Source organism: Asparagus officinalis, chromosome 7 (assembly GCF_001876935.1).
Source record: "Asparagus officinalis chromosome 7, Aspof.V1, whole genome shotgun sequence".
NCBI classification, from domain to species: domain Eukaryota; kingdom Viridiplantae; phylum Streptophyta; class Magnoliopsida; order Asparagales; family Asparagaceae; genus Asparagus; species Asparagus officinalis.
This window is the reverse complement of record NC_033800.1, coordinates 80,029,204-80,043,089: the sequence shown is the minus strand read 5'-3', so window position 1 is coordinate 80,043,089 and position 13,886 is coordinate 80,029,204. Positions and strand designations below refer to the sequence as shown.

At 36.9% G+C, this 13,886-nt stretch overlaps 1 protein-coding gene across 1 annotated transcript; it reads right to left on the bottom strand.

Annotated features, from left to right (window-relative positions):
* On the bottom strand, positions 2,145-13,364 carry LOC109848348 (dolichyl-diphosphooligosaccharide--protein glycosyltransferase subunit STT3B). The gene is given in 17 exon segments (XM_020417797.1): positions 2,145-2,655; positions 3,666-3,725; positions 9,310-9,432; positions 9,599-10,056; positions 10,729-11,265; positions 12,417-12,461; positions 12,463-12,618; positions 12,621-12,649; positions 12,652-12,686; positions 12,688-12,863; positions 12,865-12,885; positions 12,887-12,949; positions 12,951-13,042; positions 13,045-13,079; positions 13,081-13,160; positions 13,162-13,197; positions 13,199-13,364. Coding segments are annotated over 17 exon segments (2,160 nt in total). The 5' UTR covers positions 13,283-13,364; the 3' UTR covers positions 2,145-2,525.

The window sequence follows — 13,886 nt, the reverse complement described above, 5'->3', positions numbered from 1 at the left end:
GTACCTTTGTTTTTGTTAACTACACTGCTTTTTCAAATGAAGTTTGTTCGACCGATCGATTGAATCAGTTACGATTGGCAGAGACGCCCATGGTCTCGCACCCTTTTGGTCCCAGTCACGAAGATAGGGTAAGGGTCTGGCTCAACCAAAAAGATGTCCTGCCTAACGAGAGAATGTGCTGCGAGGTTGCCAATCACGACTTTCTTTGCTGTATTCAGTTAGCCTTCATGCATAATACAGGTAGCCCCCTCATGGATTATTTTGCTTCCACCTATGCTGCGGTTGATCCCACAAATCCTGGATTTGAAGAACCTACCTGCTTCCCGGCATCCAGGGAGTAGGCAACCCTTCCTTCATTTGCAACTCCGGAAGAAGCAACTTTTTATATGACTATTGAATCATTGGCGCTACCCGAGCCTCATTCTCGTTACCTTGAGCCTCACTCACTGAACGAGTCGCAACCCCATCTTTCGCACCTAACTTGACTCTGATTCCCCCACTATGAGAGCTGACTAACCTTTTTTCCTTTTCGGTCATAGCCTTTGGGGCAGGCGGTAGGCTTGTAGAGAACTTGCTTAAGGAAGTAGTGTCTTTCGCTTCTTAGCATCCCGCCTCCATTCCTAAAGTCAGTAATGGAGTAAGGGACGACATCTTTTCTTTTCAAACTTTTCAAAAAAACAAACTACGAATCTACAACTCTCTTTACTGAGCGAGACTCTATCCAGATCGACATAATCCGCCAAAGAGCCTTCTTCTAACTAGGAGAGTAGCATTACATAATCCGCCAAAGAGCCTTCTTCTAACTAGGAGAGTAGCATTAATGTATCAATTTTAAACAAGTTTAAGGTGTATAAAAGCTATGAAAAACAAGCGAACCTATATAAGTGCAAAAAGGGTGAAAACTATAATGTATTTAAGTGTTATTTACCTAAAATTTGAGTTAATTATCAAAAGTTTTATTTCCAGTTCTTAGTTTTTATCAATGTATACTCAACATTTTTCTTCAACATTAACTCTTTTGGAGTCCGTCAGAGCATACAATGAGTTAGGTTAGATTTGAACCACTGGCCAACTAGAAAGATCTCCTCCCTCACTCTTCGTGGCACTAGTCAGAAGTCCCACTCGCGGGTGGTAATTAGCTAACTTCTTGCTATTACTTATTTATTGCCCTCATTTTCAACTTTTGGTCTTCCTACTTATTTCTTGTTCAGTCTCTTGTTGCCTTTTTCCCCCCTTTCCTTTTCTTTACCTTTTTGGGTAATGATCATAAAATATTACCTAGCATGTCAATTCTAGTAAGAGATTTCCTTTGTTCCCTATATCTTCTTCAATACAGATCTTCTACAACTCTATGATTTTGTTCTAGTTTAAAAGAAAAAATTCTTTTTTTCGCAATTCTGATATAAAAGTAATTATATTTTCTTGTTGTAATATCTATACCACTATAGTTTTGTGCTTTTAGCATACTTTTCACCAAAACTAGCATAAAAATTTCCAGAATTTTTTTGCAAGGAATGTTTCAACAACACTATTCCAGTTTCAAGTATTATTTGAACAATCACATGATTTCCTTTAATATTCTACATGACTATTTTGGATAGAACGGATTTATTTCCGAGTTTGACTTATTGAGTCTCGCTTTAAAAGCATCACTTCCACAAATACAAGGCTACAAACCAATATCTCCTTTCAATGAAATTGGCCTGAACCCCAAGGAAAGAATTCCAACATATCTAAACACAAGAAGGAACAATAAAATTCTCACCAATGCTAATTATTTGTAAATCATGACTTTGTTCTGCATTGATAAATACGGAGCTCAAACACCTGAATTATAAACAAGTCTTCATATTTTGAATTTGTTCATTTAATTTCTCATTTCAATAAACCTTTTGTCACATAACCTGCTGTTTTCAAATGTACGAAAAAACAAAATTAAGAATCATCAAAATGATGGGTGTTTATGTAGATCAAGTAATCTTAAAGAAAAGAGGCTAAGGTTAGAAGTACAACTTGACATAGTTGATAGAAGGGGATTAGAAATATGCCATGTTTTTAAGAATTGCAAATTATAAGGAAAAAATGAACAAAATTGGGGGCGAAAAAAGCAATAATTTGATCTTCTCAAGAGAACTGCTGAGCTCTTCGCAAGAAGTATCTATTGATCATTGAAGGAGCGGAAAAAAAAATCTGCAGAAGGCTACAGAATACTGGCGATCAGCCCTCATGCACAAAAACACAAGCATATCACATTGCTAACCACTGATGTACTCAGGTATTGCTCGAAAGATCAAACATCTCCGACAATAAAATTCTCGAACAGTAAAATTCTCATACCCACTTAAATTAAAATCTCCATCTAAAAGCAAGATTTTAATCTAGAAAAGCACTCTCAGCAAAACTGTTTCCCCAAACATACGCCCATTTTCGTGGGGTTTTAACCTTTTAATCTTCACAAGCACGGGCATCATAGCTAACTTAAAAGCCTCGAAAAAAAGACTAAGATAAATAGAGACATTAAGTTATCACCACCTGTTGCTGGGAGGTTTCACTTTGTAAATCCGAACTATCCAGTTTGAAGTTGTTAAGGCCTCTTCTAAGTGCTCAAGCTTCACATCCTTGTTACCGATTTCCACTCCTCTTGCTCGATCATAGCTGTTAATCATTAAACATAATTATTGCTAGTTGCATATTTAGAATGATCATGATATGGATTTCTGTAGCTCAATGTTGCAAAAATTATTTGCATGCACCCAAAAAACGGCAAGGAAAAAACACTTGAGTCCTAGAAAAATAGGCTAATTCAGTGATGCCTAAAGGCTGAGAGACCAAAAATATTGAAAGTATGCAAAGGTTTGAGACCATATTGTATTAGACAGTATTTATTCATGATATGAACTTGTATCCAAATGAGGGAGATGCATATAGCTTACTTCCATGGTAAATGACCCAGCCTAATAGCAATGATTATGTGTATGATCCCAACGATGCAAGAAAAACAGTAGAATAGCCTACGCCACGTAATTATGTGTTCTCTTAACTGGCAAGACAGGTTAACTGAAAAAATAAACGCTACTTGCAGGAAATCAACAGCTTAAGTAATGTCTAAAGCTGAGAGACAAAACACATATCATAGCGTAGAATTTCAATGCTCAGAAAAGACATGATAATTCACTGGGAAATATGTAAATTCTTCAGGAAAACCAATGCTAGGACAGTCAAAAGGACTCCAGTGTAGATGGCATGTCTTTACCATCAGTGGACAATGCACACAGATACCATAGTAGGCGTTCACTTTAAAGCACCTTACATGATTCTAGAACAAATGCTCTAACTACATGCATACTCAGCTCAAGGATAAAAATGCAGTAGGGATGTCCTTGTTGCAAGGGCACCTTTGTCAGAGATCTCACACTAACTCTGTATGGGGTTGACCATAGGTTGAAACCTAGTCATTAAAAACTTGATCCAATTCTTTTATTGGGTTCTCCGCACTTGTAAGTGAGGTATATAGAGAACCTCATTTCATGTTGACCGAAAAAGTCAAAGTGAAGATGATAATCCAGAATTGGATAGACACTAAACGTTGTTCATCTACCTTAGGTACACCAACCTATTAATTTGAGTAAGTATGCTATAAGAAAGTAGAATCCAAGAGCACATACCCAGGGGGCTTCCCATACTCTGTTGTAAGCTCCCCAAACCGGTAGTAAGAAAGTTTATACCTGTTCAGTTCAAGAAAAGAGGTTATGCATAGCAAACATGTGAACAAGAACCTACCTATTTTAATGCCTGCAGTATAAACGCCAAAAGAGTCATTGATATATCAAACTGCATCATGAGTGAAGATACATGCCCACGAATAACAAATAAATTTCTAAAGCCTTTAGCATGGTTTCAAAATTTTGCATGTATCTTACCTTTATGTGGCACGTAATGAAATTGGGGGAAAAAAGGTTAATACACTTGCGAAAAATCTAGGAGATTTGACGGTAATAGGTGTTAAATTTTCTTCTGAATATTCAACATGGAAACCCTCTAATGAAAATCCTATGCACATATATAGACTTAATTATATCTTTACATTTAACACATCGGTTTTTGTATAGTTATTCTCTCCTGAACTCATAAGCATGATCAAAAAGTTCACAAGATAAAAATAGGTACCATTTATTTGTAGAAACAGCTCTGATTCCATGTTATCTTGGGAAGGAACCTCATCCTCAAGAGGAATAGTTATTTATCTATACACTAAGACAATTGGGTCTATAACTGTAGCAGCTAGCATAGATTTCCAATAATTTAGCATCTGCTACTGAAAAATGTACTCAACAATTCGTTGCCTCCCTTGGTTAGAGCATTCAGCCACTAATGCGCAGGTACAAGTTTGAGTCCTGTCTCAGCCAAATGAATTTTTTGCAAAGCAAAGGTAGCAGGTAAACACTTGTATGGACTGCATGATTCTTAAAAAGATGTTTTTTGCTTACAAACACAAAGTTTACTCCATTTACCGAATGAAACAGGCCCTTTTCCTTATGAATCCAAAGTTTTACCCTTTTTATATTAAAAATACTCCACCAAACTATTTTTAACCCCAATTTGTATTTTAGCAGCTTTATGTACGGTTGGGTTGCTATATTTTGCAGTATATTTTTTATTCTAAATGGATACGTTATATGGTGCGTTTTTAAACCAATTGTTCAAATCGCTATTTTTTTCATGGAGATTTCCCACTAATTTCATAGCAATGCCAATTGTAGATGAGGTTTTTGCATAGAAACTCAAAGTTTCATCCTCATTGGCTTTTATACCCACCCTTTTAAAAAAGCATTTTAGCCTATATAAGCCCAGAGTTCAACACAATTTATAGTAATTTTCTATATTTTCGTGCTAAGTGGTAATGTTTGGCGTAGTTTTAAACTTAGGTGCTTAAACCACTAATGTTTAAAAAAAATTCACGCTAAATGTCATGCCATCGCGAATTGTTGATGAGTTGTTTGCCTCTAAACCGAAAAGTTTAGCCCATTTGTTTTCATACCCACCCTTTTCTAAAAATGATTTTTTATAATCCCAAAGTTTTAACAATTTTTACTTCTAGACACACCTTCTTCCCAAATCACTCTTCAGATAAAAAACACACGCAAAGTTTTATTCTCATCAATTTTCAAGTTCATCCATTTCCTGAAAAAAAAATTATTTATGACCCAAAGTCTTACATCTATTTATTTTTAAATGCCTCCACTTACAAAATCACTTTTACACCCAAATACTTCACTAAGTTGCTATACTTCGCTATAACTTTCTATAAATTTTTATTTTAAGTAGTTAGATATATGATGTCTTTTTAAACCAAATGCTTAAATCATTATTATTTATTTATTCTTTTCGCACTAATAATCAGTGCATTAGGTAGCCGATAGCTAGCAACCAGCTTAAACTATAGTTGGATCCACATGAAAATGAATCTTATTGAATATACGTTAAGGCATCTTCACCGCGACGTGTTGCATCAATGCCACCCCGATGCAATGATAAGTAAACAAGGATGGTTTGCTAAGGTGTTCCCCAAAAGCAATGTGTTACATTGATGTCACCCCGGTGTAATGACAAGTAAGCAAGGGTATTCAAAGAATCTATAATCCTCTAATAGGTTGCCAAATAGTATTAGACATAGAATAGAACGACAAAAGATGGGAAATAGTAAGACTTTTACAGGAGAATAGAATTAGATTAGCTACTTAGAATATAATTACACTTACCAGAATTAGTAGACATCATGCCTAGAAGAAAGATAAGTATAATATGCACTGTTTTAAATATCGGCCGATAATCGATATTATCGGCCGAGTTATCGGATTTGGGACCTCTCCGCTAGGATAAATTGGATTTTTAATCGGTTATCGTTTTTCTAGGTTTATCGGCGATTTATCGGCGTTATCGGCACTTATCGGCCGATAAGTAAGACTTTTTTATCGGGATTATCGGGATTATCGGCCAATTTGGACTAACATTATATTTTTTCAAGGCTATGATGCAAGTTTCGCTTTCTACAGTTAGTTAATGATTCTAAACATGATGATTTACATTTTGGTATGTTTATATTTCATTAAGCATGATTAGATTACATTTTTTAATTGTTATATTATATATACACATCATTTAGTATATAACTCCGATAAATACTACTTATCCCCGATATATCCCCGATTTCCGCTATCCGATAAGGATTTTGGCCGTCCGATAAATCCCCGATAACCGATATTTAAAACCTTGATAATATGTTTACAAGAAACTAAATGTATAGGTGAAAAATCTAGAGAGACTGAAAAGACTAGATATAAACTTTGGTACATGGGAAAAGAGAAGAATAGAAACTGAGTGGGAGTCCTTGTAGATAACATAATAAAAGATAGCTTGTAGATGTAAAAAGAATTGAAGATAGAATAATACTAATAAAAATTGTATTAGGAGTAGAGGTTATTAATATTATTAGTGTTTATGCACATATAGTTGACCTACGGTACTAAAAAGAAAATTTGGGATAGCTAAGATGAATTGGTACAATGAATTTCATTAGGAGAGAAATTGGTTATAAGAGGGGATCTTAACGAGCAATGTTGGCAAGGATAGTAATGAATATGAGAGGATGCATGGAGGTTTTGGGTATGGAGATAAGAACGATATAGGAGAATCAATTTTAGAGTTCGCAACATTATATGATTTAATAATACCAAATACACAATTTAGAAAAAAAGTATGAACACTTAATAACCTTTAAAAGTGGATTAAAAAGAGACTTTTTTCTTACTAGAAGGGTAGATAGGTTAACATGTAAATATTGTAAAATTATACTGGAAGAGAGTTTAACTATACAATATAGGTTGATGATTATAGACATGTCTATTAAGAAGTGGAGTAGAAAAATTAACATGAACAAGAGTCTAATAACTAAATGGTGGAACTTAAAAGGAGTATGCATTTAAAAATAAGATAATCAAGAAAGACATGGAATTTGAATAATGAGACTAATATCATGTAGAATAGCATGTCTTCGTGTATTAAGATGATGGCTAAATATATACTAGGAGAATCTAAAGGTCATAGATCAGATGGTAAGGAGAATTAGTGGCTGAATGAGATGTGCAAAAGGCGGTTAGAGAGAATAAAATATTATATAAAGAGTGGCAAAAATGTAGGAACAAGAAAAACTCGAAGAAATATAAGCTAACGAGGAACGAAGCAAAAAGGAGGGGTTAGTGAGACTAAATACAAGGCTTATGAGAATTTCTATAAAAAGTTAGAATCTAAGGAAGATATATATATAAGCTTGCTAAGATTAGAGAAAGGAAGAGTAGGAATTTAAGTAATATTAGGTGTATTAAAAGCAAAGATCAAAGAGTTCTAATAACCGATGGGAAAAATAAAAGAGAGGTGGAAGAATTAATTTCATAAATTATTTAATAATAACCAAACAAGTAAGCAACATAGAGAACTCGACCATATAGTGAATGATGAAAACTATAGATTTTGTCGAAAAATTAGTAGTGAGCTTAAGGATGCTCTAAAAAAAATGAAAAGTAGAAGCGTTGTAGGACCGGACAGTATCCCTATTGAAGTTTGGAAATAACATGGAGATATAGACTTAGGATGATTAACCAATTTATTTAATAAGATTAACGAGACAAAGAGGATGTTCGATGAGTGGAGGATTAGTACTTTAATACCAATATATAACAACAAAGGAGATATACAAAGTTGTTTAAATTATCGTGGTATAAAACTCATAAATCATACTATGAAACTTTTGGAGAGGAAACTTGAGCAAAGACTAAAAAAGAAAACAAGTGTATTTAAAAATCAATTTGACTTTATTTCCGGAAGGTCAATTATGGAACCTATACATATTTTGAGATGGTTGATGGAAAGATATAAAGAAAAGATAAAAGAATATACATATGATTTTCATAGATCCAGAAAAACCTTATGACAGAGTGCCTAGAGAAGTAATGTAGTGGGTTTTAGAAAAAAAATATGTATCTAGTATATATATTGATATGATTAGAGATATATATGATAAAGTAACAACTAGAGTAAGAATTAATGTAGAAGAGACTAAGTCGTTTCATATTACCATAGGTTTACACTAAGGGTCAGCCTTAAATCCTTATTTTTTTACATCAGTTAATAGTTATTGACCAATTTACTAGGCACATTCATGATGAAATCCCATGATATATGTTCTTTGCGAATAATATAGTATTAGTTGACGAAACTAGAAGAGGCATAATTTTTAAAGTAAAAAGGTGACGACAAGTTCTTCAATCTAAAGGTTTTAGAATTAATAGAACAAAAACAGAATATATTGAGTGTATTTTTAGTAGATCTAAGAAAAAAAGAGCCTAAGTACATATCGATGGTCAAGAAATATCTAAAAGTAATTATTTTTGCTATTTAGAATTAATTATTCAGCATGATGATGAGATTGAGGATCGAATCAAATCGGTATGGTTGAAATGAAGTGTTTCGGGAGTCTTATACAGTAGAATACTAATGGAACTAAAGGAAAAATTCTATAGAACGGTTAAAAGAAAATATGGGTCAGAATGTTGGGCAATTAAAAACGTGCAAAAAAACGTGTAACAAAAATGAAAATGTTGCGATGTTCTTGTAAATATACACTAAAAAATAGGATAAAAATAAGTTCATCCATAGTAAATAACAGGGTGCTCCTATTGAGGATAAAATGAGAGAGAATCGACTAAAATAGTTTGGTCATGTATAACAGAAACCTCTTAGTGTAACAGTTAGAAAAAGTGATAGTATTATAGTTAATGGGGCTAGAAGATCTAGAGCTAGACCTAAAAAAACTTGGTTAGAAGCAATTAAGAAGGATATGATTATGTATAACTTAATGGAGGAGATGTCCCATAATAGAATGGAATGGAAGAATAGAATACATGTAGCTCATCCCAATCATTTGGGACAAAAGCTTTGATGTTGTTGTTGTATATAACTGGTTTGTGCTTACAATTAAACTGGTCCTATCATAGCAAAGGTCGAATGTGAACAAACAATGGAAAACAAATAGGGTTAAGGCGATGTATGTAGAGAAGAAAAGATAGCAATATTTACGATAAAAATTTTAAGTTGGTCTAGTACTTGTATTCTAAATCATGTAAGTCTAGATACCGTCCCTTTTAAAATTTCATAAATATACGCTATCAGACTAAAGAGAGGAACAATAGCTAGAATTTGGGAGAAAAATTATCGGAAGCATTGAAATTTAACCAAATTGCATCAAAAGCTTACATGAGGCAGTTCAGCATTTTGGGCGCCGCGCCTTTATCAACCCGATACTCGCCATTAACAAGATAATCTGGTTCCTTTATTACAGGGAAGACTCCACCACCAATCCGTACCATCCAAAGAAATCTAGCAAATTAGAACGAAGTCATCGAAAAAAATCAATATGGGTAAAATAAAAAATCAAACAATTATGTTGCATCTACTTGCTCGTTAGTGAGAGGTTCACACTGCAGATATAAAACGAGTTAACATTAGAAAAAAATGCATGATAGCAAAAAATTCTAACACTTACTTGTTAATATCATCGGAAGAATAACCTGTGACACCTCCAAATACAACAAGAACGTAATCCACATCCAGTGACCGCATAATCTCATATGCCTCATCTTCATATGATGACATCGCCCGCCCAACAGTAGCAATATGTGTATTATTCCATGTATTATTGTCTACAATCACAGTTCTGTTTCCCATGGCAGTGATCTGGTATCCGTAATCCCACCAGGACATGATTTTAGCATCTTGAGGAGTATTTTGACGAAGCCAATAATATGCTTCACGGTAATCGTCAAAAATGACCCTGTCACCCCGAGCACCCCTTGCAGCCAAGACAATAGATGGAGAAGAATATGCCTCAGATGTGACCCAGGTGCAGTGTACAACATATCTACTAAACCAATATAGAGCTCCAACCAGCAGAACCATAGCAACGTTTCTCTGGTAAGGTAGAGACTGATCCTGTGCTGCTGCCTGCCAACATAGCAGGACAATAGTTCACAAAAAGAACTTCAAAGGTGAATTTTTGGAATTGCAGAATAGATTACAGGGAAAATATTGCGCTATAATGTAATATACTTGTAATAGAATACAGTTAGATATTGTTAAGTGTTAATTCCAAGAAATTATAAGAATTTTTAAGAATTTGTATAAAAGATAAATGTTGTGAGCATCCTATCTTTTCTCTTCAAAAATTGATATATAGAACATCAAAGCATTAATAGTCAGCTCTCCAGTGTATATGGAGATGCATGTAATACATTACAATTTTCAAGTATTTCTTCCTTTTTCACCTTCTTCTAGAACTTAGTTCAGTCCAAAATGTCGGTTTTCTCCCGAACCCCAACAGCAACAGATTACATAAAGCAAATTAAAATTATATATTTTTTAAATCCAGAGTACACATTAAATATAAACTGATGATTTAGCATAAAATAATCTAGAATGATAATAGCACAAAAGTATTTTAGATGTCAACTCTAACATTGATGAAAGTACTGAAAGGGTAGTCATTAACTTTTAATCAAGTACGATAGTAGCAGTCAAACATAAAACTACAATAGATATTATCACATGTTATAATTCAACAAAGAAGTATGATCAGTAGCGAAGCACCATCAAGCAATCAAATACATAAGCACTCACCTTAGCTGATGCTTTCAAGCTAGCTGAACCTTTGCTGGAAGCACCCTGGAGAGCTTTGCTCTTCACCCGCACTAGAGATGTTAAATTCCTCACAGTAGCTGATACTGCAATTGCACTAATGAGGCAAACAGCTGGTGTAGCTACAAGAATAAGACGGACCATCACACCAGCAAAATACAAGCTTGTAAGGCCATACATGACTATGAATATTGTAGCATCGGACAAACGCTTAAAGCAGAAGTAGAGGCCTGCTGGGAAAAGGAAAAGGAGAATATGGTAGTCAAACATAAAGGATGACCATGCCGTTGGTTGATGCTCAGAAACCGACGCAATGATGGGGATATGGTCCTTGGCATATGTTGGATCAAGCAAGGAATAAAATCGTCCGGTCCAAGGAGATATATACCCAGTTGCTGTGCCAACTCCAAGAGCAAGAATGCCAACACTTATTGCACATGTTAAAGTTATTCTCAAAAAGGACTGAAACAGTTTAGTGTCACTTAACATATATTTCACCCAGTCCAGGAAGTAAAATACCTGCAAAACATAAACTAACATCAGGAAGGAATTGGAATCCAGATGTCAAAGCAAGCATACCTTATTAAGATAAGATAAATACAACAAGTTTAAGAAGGATCAGCCATGATCTAGGGATGTCACTGGTCATATTACTAGCTTGCATGAACTATGCAGTTTTTTCAGACAAGGTTGTCACTGTCTCAGAACACCAGAGAAGTGGAATTCTGGCAAAAAAAAAGTATATAATCTGTAAGAATTTTTTTAAGCATTAAAAATATATTTTGGTTCAAATGTTCCAATCATCCAACTTTATCCTATTATAGAGTAATGCATAACGGACAATATATAAGTGAATGCATGACAAAGTAATAAAAGTATGCATTAAAGTAATTCGGGTGATGGTCTCATAGTATTTGCAGTATCAGGTAAGCATCTTCATGGAGCTATTTCACCTCAAACAAACTCACCCAAACATCAAAACTTCCAAAGACACCGCAAACCAATAAACATTGAAGATTTCTGGCAGGAGTGACAATCCCATATGACATTCATTCTTGTATCAATCCAAAATATAATATATAGTATCCCAGTTTACATCGATTACCAATCAATGAAAGAGGTCAGCACAAGCGCGTATCCAGGCTTTGATAGAGATCCCCTCAGCTCATGACAGAGCATATTTGGAGGACCAGACACATCTACAGTAGTCTGAAGTGACACCACAGCTCCTATTTTCTTATGTTCTTATTCATGTTTTCTTTTGAGCCCTTTGTTGCAACAGTACACTGTGGTTTAATGCTTTACTATTCAGATGGACTTGTACTTTTGACACTTTATCCATTATCTTCCGCTTCTTATCTCTCGTCACGCATCACGGTTTCGCCATGCACGCACGCACGCATGCATACACGCATGCATACATGCGTTTATACATACATCCGTGCGTGTATACACATCACCCTTTAGGTCTGCTTCTAATCCACTGTCGCTTAGTTACCTATAATCACACACTTTTACCAACTGCCTAGCAATAAAACAAAAGTAGCTACTTTTTGGAAAACAAGAACAGTCAGAATGCATTATAGAGATAAGCAATAAACCCACTCCAATCACTTCACCGTCATAAAAATAAAACAAAATTAAATCCCCCCCCCAACCCCCCAACCAACCTGCATCAAGAAAACACGCCCATGGCCGCCAATATGCTCCCCGGAGCTGCACGTGCTGCAAACCCAACAAACCCGGTATCTGCCCGATTGGCGAGGCAGCATCCCGGATGACGTAGTGCCAGCAGTACGCGTACGCTACTAAGCCTCATCAGTACCTCCCCGTCACAGCAGCACCAGCACGTTAGAGCGGCAGCAGGTTGATTTGATGAACACGTACCCTCCCCACGCCGACACATGTAAAAGTACCCGAACGCCGCGGCCAGGCTCCACCAATGGACCCGCTGGCACGGCCTTCACGAACACAGGTAGAAGGTCAGCAAGGAGCGCGAATATCGCCACCCCCTCGTTGTCGTAGGACCCCGCCACGGACCTGGAAATGTAGCCCGGGCAGACGGCTATCAGCGCGGCGGCGACGAGCCCTGCGCCGGTGTCCCAGATCTCCTTCCCAGAAGAAGTAGGCGACGACGGTCGGTGTTGGAGGCGAAGAAGGGGGCGGTCAGCACGCAGACCTCCCGGATGTGGACGAAGAGGCGCGAGGAACCGGAGGGCGGAGTAGATCGCGGCAGCGCGTGACCATGAGGCCGGGGTTAGAGGGTTGCCCGCGATGATGCGGCCGAGGGGGTACAGGACTCGGAGTCGAACCAGTTCCAAACTCGTAGAAGCCTTCTCGGTGAGGAAGAGGGTGGCTCCGGTAGTTGAAGTAGGGTCGAACTCGTGGATCATGGACTCGTAGCGGAGGACGGAGATAGAGGCGGACGGCGAAGGCGAGGATGTAGACGACGGGCGAGGATGGAGGCGCGGAGGAGGAGCTCCTGCTGCTTCGTTTTCAGCTTCAGGCTCCGGAGGAGGGGGGAGGAGAGATCCATGGCTGGTTGGGGGAAATTAGGGTTTTTTTCCTTCCCCTTCTTCTTCTTATATATTATTTATTAGGGTGTCTTTTATTGATTGATTAGGGGTTCATTTGGGGTTTGGAGATGGGATCTGGGAGGAGTTCGGAGGAGAGGGCCTCGTTGTTCTCGTGCGGGGGAGGGGCGGCGTGGGCGGGTGGCGGGCACTGACGCTGAGAATAAGGTTGGGTTGACTCCGCTGTCGTCACTCGTCAGTAAAAGCCTGGGCTGTAGGGCTAGACTTCGGAAGGAAAAGAGTGGGCTATGGCCCGCGTAGAAATAGAAGGGGTTTTCTCTCGATTTTCGCCTCTTCTATTATTGAAATTGCCATTAGGTCCCTCAGAATTAGTCCCTTCAAAGCACTAAACTTATTATTAGGTCCCGCAATCTTTAAAAGTTGTTTGAAATCAAGTCCTCATTTGCTTCTTTTTTTTTCGCTTGTTTGGTTGAGAGCAAGGGTAGCTGCTAGAAGCATAGTAGAACTCTCCGAGATTGTGATCATAAGACTCAATACCGTTGACGATACACGGTCTTTCTCGAGCAAAATTTCACTAGGCTCTCAATTGCCCAAACGCTTAGTTGT